The sequence below is a fragment of the Hyla sarda genome, chromosome 3, assembly GCF_029499605.1.
Source record: "Hyla sarda isolate aHylSar1 chromosome 3, aHylSar1.hap1, whole genome shotgun sequence".
In the NCBI taxonomy this organism is placed as follows: domain Eukaryota; kingdom Metazoa; phylum Chordata; class Amphibia; order Anura; family Hylidae; genus Hyla; species Hyla sarda.
The window spans coordinates 194,950,828-194,961,200 of NC_079191.1; the positions used below are offsets into that span (position 1 = coordinate 194,950,828).

The 10,373-nt window shown below is 44.0% G+C and overlaps 1 protein-coding gene across 4 annotated transcripts in view; it reads left to right on the plus strand.

The window, feature by feature from the left end:
* The window catches only part of PHF3 (PHD finger protein 3), a 147,246-nt gene that overhangs the window by 98,130 nt on the left and 38,743 nt on the right, over positions 1-10,373 (plus strand). For all 4 annotated transcript variants that reach the window (XM_056565808.1, XM_056565807.1, XM_056565809.1 and 1 more), the window contains exons 12-13: positions 6,385-6,568; positions 7,200-7,356. In XM_056565808.1, the coding sequence (XP_056421783.1) occupies positions 6,385-6,568; positions 7,200-7,356 (341 nt within the window). The remainder of the gene's footprint in view (positions 1-6,384; positions 6,569-7,199; positions 7,357-10,373) is intronic.

Genomic DNA, 10,373 nt, shown 5'->3' on the forward strand with positions numbered 1-10,373 from the left:
GTATATTTATTTACATACAAGTTTTTTTTCTTTAATGATAGTTACTTTCTAAAGAATTTTTTTGTTAGGATTTTACATGTGGAATATCTTTTAGAGGCTGGACTTAAACTTTAAATGTCATCTTGTGAGCTTAGGGTTACACTCATGACATTTAACCCCTTAACGACGCAGGACGTATATTTACGTCCTGCGCCGGCTCCCGCGATATGAAGCGGGATCGCGCTGCGATCCCGCATCATATCGCGTTGGTCCCGGCGCTAATCAACGGCCGGGACTCGCGGCTAATACCACACATCGCCGATCGCGGCGATGTGCGGTATTAACCCTTTAGAAGCGGCGGTCAAAGCTGACCGCCGCTTCTAAAGTGAAACTGAAAGTATCCTGGCTGCTCAGTCGGGCTGTTCGGGACCGCCACGGTGAAATTGCGGCGTCCCGAACAGCTGATCGGACACCGGGAGGGCTCTTACCTGCCTCCTCGGTGTCCGATCGACGAATGACTGCTCCGTGCCTGAGATCCAGGCAGGAGCAGTCAAGCGCCGATAATGCTGATCACAGGCGTGTTAATACACGCCAGTGATCAGCATAGGAGATCAGTGTGTGCAGTGTTATAGGTCCCTATGGGACCTATAACACTGCAAAAAAAAAAAAGTGTTAATAAAGGTCATTTAACCCCTTCCCTAATAAAAGTTTGAATCACCCCCCTTTTCCCATAAAAAAATAACAGTGTAAAAAAATAAAAAAATAAACATATGTGGTATCGCCGCGTGTGTAAATGTCCGAACTATAAAAATATATCATTAATTAAGCCGTACGGTCAATGGCGTACGCGCAAAAAAATTCCAAAGTCCAAAAAAAGCGTATTTTGGTAACTTTTTATAACATTAAAAAATGAATAAAAAGTGATCAAAAAGTCAGATCAAAACAAAAATCATACCAATAAAAACTTCAGATCACGGCGCAAAAAATGAGTCCTCATACCACCCCGTACGTGGAAAAATAAAAAAGTTATAGGGGTCAGAAGATGACATTTTTAAACGTATAAATTTTCCTGCATGTAGTTATGATTTTTTCCAGAAGTGCGACAAAATCAAACCTATATAAGTAGGGTATCATTTTAACCGTATGGACCTACAGAATAATGATAAGGTGTAATTTTTACCGAAATATGCACTGCGTAGAAACGGAAGCCCCCAAAAGTTACAAAATGGCGTTTTTTTTTCGATTTTGTCGCACAATGATTTTTTTTTCCGTTTCGCCGTGCATTTTTGGGTAAAATGACTAATGTCACTGCAAAGTAGAATTGGCGACGCAAAAAATAAGCCATAATATGGATTTTTAGGTGGAAAATTGAAAGGGTTATGATTTTTAAAAGGTAAGGAGGAAAAAACGAAAGTGCAAAAACGGAAAAACCCTGAGTCCTTAAGGGGTTAAAGGAAAACTGACAGCCTGTTTACCCACACTAAACCATATACACTGGGTTATAGTGTGGGTGAACAGGATTCCATAGAGGTCACTTACCTAAATTGGTCCAGTAGGTCCTGAGATATCATCTTCGGAAGTTCCCTGGCTGTATTGAGGGAAATGTGCAGTGGAAGGGGAATACTGTTCACCCACACTATAACCCATTGTATTGGGTTTAGTGTGGGTGAACAGGCTGACAGTTTTGCTTTTAATGATTGTGCTGGTTTTTACAACCCCTGCAACATGTTCCGTATGAATCCTAAACATTGCTAAAAGTTGCAGAAGGCCATCTCCCCTATCTTTATCCTTAAAGTTCAAAGAAGATAAGATCTTAGAGGTTTTGCCACAATGGACACCACAGCATCTAAAACATGACTTTGAAAAACTCATCGGACTACATGCAGGGTTCTGATAAGTAAAGATGGTGGCCCGAGCTCCACTTTCCAGCTCCACGGCCTCTCCAGTAATTTTTTTTCATATGGTATTCCCGTTTCCCATTTTACTAGTAAAAAAAAATTTAAATAATAAAAGTAAAACCACATTTTGTATTTCCACATGCAAAAATGTCCAAACTATTCAAATATGAACCCATACATCATTCACAGTAACAAAAAAATACCAAAGTCCAAAATTGTTCATTTTTGGTCACATCACAGAAAAAAGAATAAAAAGTGGTCAAAAAGTCACATACACACAAAAGGGGTACTGATTAAAACTACAGATCATGAAATAAAAAAATGAGCCATCATACAGCTGCGTATACAGACAAATAAGAATGTTATAGGGGTCAGAATAGGGCAACTTTAACCCCTTAAGGACCGGAGGTTTTTCCGTTTTTGCATTTTCGTTTTTTGCTCCTTGCCTTTAAAAAATCATAACTCTTTCAAATTTACACCTAAAAATCCATATGATGGCTTATTTTTTGCGCCACCAATTCTACTTTGTAATGACGTCAGTCATTTTGCCCAAAAATCTATGGTGAAGCGGGAAAAAAAATCATTGTGCAACAAAATTGAAAAAAAAACGCTGTTTTGTAACTTTTGGGGGCTTCCGTTTCTACGTAGTACATTTTTCGGTAAAAATGAGACCTGATTTGTATTCTGTAGGTCCATACGATTAAAATGATACCCTACTTATATAGGTTTGATTTTGTCGGACTTCTGGAAAAAATCATAACTACATGCAGGAAAATTAATACGTTTAAAATTGTCATCTTCTGACCCCTATAACTTTTTTATTTTTCCGTATATGGGGCGGTATGAGGGCTCATTTTTTGCGCCGTGATCTGAAGTTTTTAACGGTACCATTTTTGCATTGATAGGACTTATTGATCACTTTTTATTCATTTTTAAATGATATAAAAAGTGACCAAAAATGCACTATTTTGGACTTTGGAATTTTTTTGCGCGCACGCCATTGACCGAGCGGTTTAATTAATGATATATTTTTATAATTCGGACATTTCCGCACGCGGTGATACCACATATGTTTATTTTTATTTACACTGTGTTTTTTTTTTTATTGGAAAAGGGGGGTGATTCAAACTTTTAATAGGGGAGGAGTTAAATGATCTTTATTCACTTTTTTTTTTCACTTTTTTTTTGCAGTGTTATAGGTCCCATAGGGACCTATAACACTGCACACACTGATCTTCTATGTTGATCACTGGTTTCTCATAAGAAACCAGTGATCAACGATTCTGCCGGATGACTGCTCATGCCTGGATCTCAGGCACTGAGCAGTCATTCGGCGATCGGACAGCGAGGAGGCAGGTAGGGACCCTCCAGCTGTCCTGTAAGCTGTTCGGGATGCCGCGATTAGCCGCGGCTATCCCGAACAGCCCGACTGAGCTAGCCGGGAACTTTCACTTTCACTTTTAGCCGCGCGGCTCAGCTTTGAGCGCGCGGCTAAAGGGTTAATAGCGCGCGGCGCCGCAATCGGCGCTGCGCGCTATTAGAGGCGGGTCCCGGCTTCACTATGACGCCGGGCCCGCCATGATATGACGCGGGGTTACTGTGTAACCCCGCGTTATATCAGGAGAGCAGGACCAAGGGCGTACCTGTACGCCCTTGGTCCTTAAGGGGTTAAACAAACAAAAATTAAAATTGGCTGTACCCTCAAGGCCAAAATGGATTGTGTACCTAAAGGGATTAACCACCATAAGGGGATTTTAGTACATACCTGCCAGACCGTAATGGACATGCTTAGGAAGGATCTGCGCTTGTCTTGAGGCTAAATGGCTATGTTGTGAGATTTAAACTCTAAACGTAGAATAAATGTGTGGTCCTACGTAAGCCACTATTCTTTCACAATTACCATCCAGCATAAACAATACAAGAAAGGAGAGAAGTGCTCCAGATGTGCCTAAAACATAACTTTTACTCTTATTAGTTAAAATAAACAAATCTGTAAAGGTGTATGATTAATTAGATTGCTCAATGGCAAAGAAATGTATGTGCTTGCTAACAGGAGTGGCTGGGCCCAGCCACACCCCGTGCTGCACAAATACTGATAAAATGCAATGCAACAAAACTAAGCTAATACCGCCAATGCGTTTCTGCCACCAGTCATCAGGGAGGTATGCTAGGTGCAAATATCAGACAGTAGATGCAATTCTATAGGTTTAAAGGGATATAGTAACACGTAGTTGAGTCACCATTACATAGGACCCAAGGAAGAAGAATCATAGGTTCCACAAGTTGCTAAATAATGCATAGCCAGTGGACCTGCAAGATAAAATATCATGCCCAAATACATTTGATGTTTGGCTTAATTGCATAGCCTCTAGGAAAGAAGAAACATGTATCCATTGGCTATATGTTCGGAGGTCACATGGAAAATGAGTCCATGTCCATGGTTACTGAAGATTCGCAGATTGACGACGTGAGACACCTACATACATCAGGAACCTGGGGATTACCGACTCACTCGCGGGTTCCGGCGCGAGGATGACGTCTGACAATCCTCTCAGACGCCATCCTGGTCAGATGCCATTCTCTCGCCGAAACCCGCGAGTGAGCCGGTAATCCCCGACTCCTGCTGCATGCAGGTATCTCACGTCATCAATCTGCTAATCTGCAGTAACTGTGGACTCATTTTCCATGTGACCTCCGAACATATAGCCAATGGATACATGTTTCTTCTTTCCTACAGGCTATGCAATTAAGCCAAACATCAAATGTATTTGGGCATGATATTTTATCTTGCAAGTCCACTGGCTATGCATTATTTAGCAACTTGTGGAAGTTATGATTCTTCTTCCTAGGGTCCTAGAAAGTGGTGACTCAGCTATGTGTTACTATCTCTCTTTGAACCTATAGAGTTGCTGTCTGATATTTGCACCTAGCATTCCTTCCTGATGACACCACCGCTACTGGTGGCAGAAACGCGCTGGCGGTATTAGCTTAGTTTTGTTGCATTGCATTTTATCAGTATTTGTGCAGCACAGGGTGTGACAGGACCCAGCCACTCCTGGTTAGCAAGCACATAAATGTATTTGCTTCTTTGCCATTGAGCAATCTAATTAATCATACACCTTTATATATTTGTATATTTTAACTAATAAGAGTAAAAGTTATGTTTTAGGCACATCCGGAGCACTTCTCTCCTTTCTTGTAATATGTTGTGAGATTACCATAACACTGTGGCTAGCTTTTTGTGAACTTGTATTTCCTGTTTGACTTTTCTTTTTTTGACTACAAATCCCACAATTAAATTTTCCTACCTCCCACACATCAGCCACCCCACCCATTGAAATAAAAGACCTGTGGTTTTCAATCAGGGTGCCTACAGCTGTTGCATTAGTTGCAGTTGATCTCTCTCCCACCAAGCGATCCCTCCACCCATTGAAGCAGACAGGCTCCCTGTCATCAGCTGACTAGTGAGTCAGGTCTCGGCCGCATTGCAAGCTGGGAAAAATCCGAGACAACAGTAATTTTGTATGCCGTTAAAAATAAATAGTGAGGTGAAAATCACAGAATTGTCACACATAGGTACAAACACTATATTATGAATTGCACTAATTTAACAGTCCCTGTAGCATAGTAAAATAAAAAAAAATTCCTGGAATACCCCTTTATGGGTCTATTCCCACGTACAGTATTCTGCGCAGATTTGATGCGCAGGATTTCAAGTCATTCAGTTTACATTGAAATCTGCAGCAGAAAATGCAAGTCTACGGGAGGGGGTGTGGCGGCCACCTGGCCCCTCCCACAGGCTTGCATTGTGGGGGGGTAAAGCATGATGTCACGAGGGGACGTAGCCATCATGTCACAATACTCCTGTCCCTGTATCGTGAGTCATCAGCACTGAGCGATCTTAGCTCTGTGCAGCTGATGACAAGTGGGTGCTGCAGGAGAGATTGCGGGGGTCCTCAGCGGCAGGACCCCCATGATAAGACATCTTATCCCCTATCCTTTGGCTAGGGGATAAGATCTCTAGGGGCGGAGTACCCCTTTTAAGAGTTCTAGGTGATTTTAAAATTTGGCATATGGGTGCATTCAAAGTAAAAAAGATACTTACCTGCCTCAGTCCCCTGCAGCTTCTGTTCTGAGGACTCTCCCTCTTTTCAGCTAATTCACAGCTAATAACTGGCTGAAGCTGTGACCCGCCTCAGCTATTGATTTCCTGTCCAAACTAAATGTTATAGGAAGTAAGGAGTAGTGGTGAACGGGTGAATGTCAAAATGGCAGTTGAAAATCCCTTATTTTTCATTTTTATTTCAAAGGCACCACACACTCCATATTAAAAAATGTCTTTTGCTTTGAAAACTCCTTTTAGCATAACGCTGGTATAGAAAATCATTAGATTGTTCTGTCTTGTTACCTTTAATATTAATTGGATCAAATGCTAGTATTACTTTAGATTGGATTTATAATATTGAATACGTGTTCAATAAGTGTTGTTGTTTTTTTCATATTTAAGGGCGTATGGCCCCTCCTGCTGAAGATCTCTCACCAAAGAGAGCAAAATTGGCCACCAGTGTCGTGCATACTGAAGCTGATAATGTAGCAGAAGCTGCTTCAACTGCACCTGTTTCTCTGGATATAGATATGTTGGAAACAGAAAGACTGGACTCTCCGAAAGAAACATTCTTCTCATCAACCAGGTGACTGTGGTTTTATGTGATTGTGTTAACTTACCTTATTTGAATAATTAAAACGTATAATAAAGAGGTTTGTTTTAATTTATTGAAGTCTAACATTACATAGAAAGCAGGGTACCCTAGCAACTGGTCAGATGGCTTGACTATATTTATAAAATCTTCACCAAGTTGTTTTCCTGACTAATTCTAAATGGGTTTCTGAGGGTGTGTTCACTTGTTTAGGTATTTTAGACATGAATGGAGGGGGCGTGACATCACGTCTCCAGCCCCGGAGACAAAGAGGTTTCCGAAACTGGAGACACAGCTCCACATAGAATGCGAGTGTTGCACGGAGATCAGGGGGAGGGTCCCAGCGGCGGGCCCCCCACGATCAGACATCTTATCCCCTCTCCTTTGGATAGGGGATAAGATGTATTTTGGGTTGTTTTTTTTCTTTTCCTTTTATAAAATGCCTTCTACTTGTCCACAAAAAATTGTTGAATTGCCACCAAGGGGTGCTACAACAAGCCCTTATAGTCTATAGTATTTTGTCTATTCCTGTGTCAAAGTATTGTTCTTGGTATTTGTATGTGTGTGTTTATTCCAAAAGTAAGGTGTAATGTTAAATGGTTCTTTTTCTCTAATAATTTTATAGCTCTGAGTCATTTAATATTACGGACACGGCTGAAGACGAATCTACTTTTTTAGCCCGTTTAACCTACATTTGGAAAGGATTTCTTAACATGCCTTCTGTAGCAAAATTTGTCATCAAGGCTTATCCGGTTTCTGGGTCATTAGAGCATTTGTCAGAGGTGAGGAATACCTCTTCTTTTTCAGTTGTTATGGTTGTAACTAAAGTGCTTGGACATTGTTTATATTTAGTTTTTTTTTCCCCTTTATGGATTCACCATAAAAGGATACTTTGGTACATACGTTCTGATCCCCTATCCACAGGATAGAGGATAGGTGTCTGATCTCATCATGTCTGGATGTTCTGCTTTGTGTCCATAATGTTTTCACTGTGCCGAAAAATTTCTTTAAAAAAATCCTGCACTTATGGTAATTATCCCAAAGTACTTCCAGGGGCAAGCATCTTCCCCTGCGTGCTGTATTAAAGGAAAACTGTCACCCTGATTACACACACTAAACCCATAATCTGTGCTGTGGTTCCCGAAATATTGGCTGGCGAAGTTCCCCTTCTGAATTCAGGGAGGTGCATGCAGGAGGCGGGGCCCTGCCGTCTGGCCGTCCCTGCTTCTTTCCGTTTTCTCAATCAGCCGTCCCCTTAGCATATTCATATTCTGAGACTCCACGTCCTAGTGATGTGAGTCGCATGTCACGTAAGCGCTGCGCTCTGTCGTTAGAGCGCATGCGCCAGCAGTTTACATACAGCTCTCGTGTCCTGAGCTTTGACTACTAAAAGCAGTCATGGTAGAGCTGTAGTCATGTGAGAGCTGTAGAGCTGCCGGCGCATGTGCTCCACCGACAGAACACAGCGCTCATGTGACATACGTCACTAGGAGTCGCAGAATATGAATATGCTAAGGGGACAGCTGATTATGAAAACGGAAAGAAGCAGGGGCGGGCAGCCGACCGGGCCCCGCCTCCTGCGCGCAACTCCCTGAATTCAGAAGGGGAACTTCGCCAGCCAGTATTTCGGGAACCACAGCACCGATTATAGGAAGTGACCCCTCTTTGGATTCTTGGTCACCCACACTATAACCCACTCGATCTTGAATGACAGTCCACCATCAACATGACCTCTTTGAAATCCTGCACAGGCTCAAATGTTGCGCTCTCCCTGGGCATGAAGCGACTTCTGGGCAGCACAAGATTTCAGTGAGTAGAGAGAGCAAAGTGGTGATGTTGGTGGTACCCAAGCTGTCAATTATGCTTAAGTAGGCGTAAATACAGCCCAGAGCAACGTGACCACCTGAGCATGCCACAAACACTCAGGGACTACTTGAGGCTAATAACCATACAGCGCGGGCCATTTTTTAAATTCATGGCACTATAACGGATGAAATGCAGGATATCTGGACATTGTAAGCAAACTTATTTTACCATATATAACCTGTTGCCAACAGTTAAGGAGGGGAAAATATTGCTTTATGAAGGAGCTACACACAGCTGCTATTAGCAGCTGTGCACTTACATTCAATGACGGACACTGTCAATCCCATCAGTGTCCGCAATTAAGCAGATCAACAGCGATCACAACAACTAAAATTTGCCCACAGGGCACCAAAGCCCTTAACTCCTTAACGACAGTGGATGTAAATGTACAGCATGGTACGGTGGTACTTAACGCACCATGACATTAATTTATGCTCCGCCATGACCCATGCGGGGCAGGTCCAGCCTGCTATCAGCAGCCAGGGACCCGTCGGTAATGGTGGACATCCGCGATCGCGCAGATGTTCGCCACTAACCCCTCAGATGCTGTGATCAATACAGATCACAGCATCTGCGGCAGTGCGGTACTTTAAATGGATGATTGGATCGCCCGCAGCGCTGCCGCGGGATCCGATCATCCAGCATGGCAGCCGGAGGTCCCCTCACCTGCCTCCAGGCCATCTCCCAAGGTCTTCTGCTCTGGTCTGAGATCGAGCAGACCAAAGCAGAAAGATAGCCAATAACACTGATCAGTGCTATGCCCTATACATAGCACTGAACAGTATGAGCAATCAAGGGATTGCTATAAATAGTCCCCTATGGGGGACTATTAACCTCTTAAGGACGCAGGGTATACCTGTATGCTCTGCGCCCCGGTCTATAACGCGGGGTCAAGCCATGACCCTGCATCATAGCCGGGTCGGTCCTGGCAGCTAATGAAAGCCGGGACCCTGGGCTAATAGCATGCAGCACATATGGTTGTGCCTCACGCTATTAACCCTTTTGACGCGGCGTTCGTTCAGCAGGAACCCCGTGCAAACCCCTCCATGTCAATTCTGACCGGCGATCTGCGGCGATTCCAGTTCATACGAGTCTCCGGTGACCTGGAAAAATAAGGGGGATCGGGGGTCCCTCCAAGACACTCACGATCCCCCTGAAGGGATAGGAGTCAGAAGCGTCCAACCAATAGCAGATCGGGGGCGGGGGGAGTTAAAATTTGGTTCCTCCATTCTGCTACCCACAGTAGTCCGGGCAGAACAGGGGAACTGTCCCTGTGACCGTCGCCGCCGGAGGTCCACTTACCATCGGTGGCGGTGATCGGTGGCAGCGGGCGGCGATGATGTGCGTCTGGCTCCCTGGTGCAGGACTACTGAAGCCCAGTGAGTTGCCTAGCAACATCTGGAGGACTTTGGGGACCACTATACAGTGGTCTCCTAAACTGTAGCCCCTCCAGATGTTGCAAAGCTACAACTCCCAGCAGTTTGCTGTCTGGGCATGCTGGGATTTGTAGTTTTGCAACATCTGGAGGGCCACAGTTTTGGAGATCACTGTGCGGGTGGTTTCTAAAAACCGTGGCCCTTCAGATCTTGCAAAACTATAACTCCCAGCATGCACGAACAGAAAACGGCTGTCTTGGCATGCTGGGAGTTGTAGTTGTGTACCTCCAGATGTTGCACAACTACATCTCCCCAGCACAGTGACCCCGCGTCCAAATCGCAGCCATCAACGGGCCGGGACCCGCGGCTAATACAGGACATCACCAATCGCGGTGATTGCCCTGTATTAAACCCTTCAGACGCAGCGATCAAAACTGACTGCCGCGTTTGAAGCGAAAGTGAAACTATCTCGGCTGCTCAGTCGGGGCTGTTCGGGGACCGCCCCGGTGAAATTGCGGTGTCCCCGAACAGCTTACAGGACACCGGAGGGAGGCAGG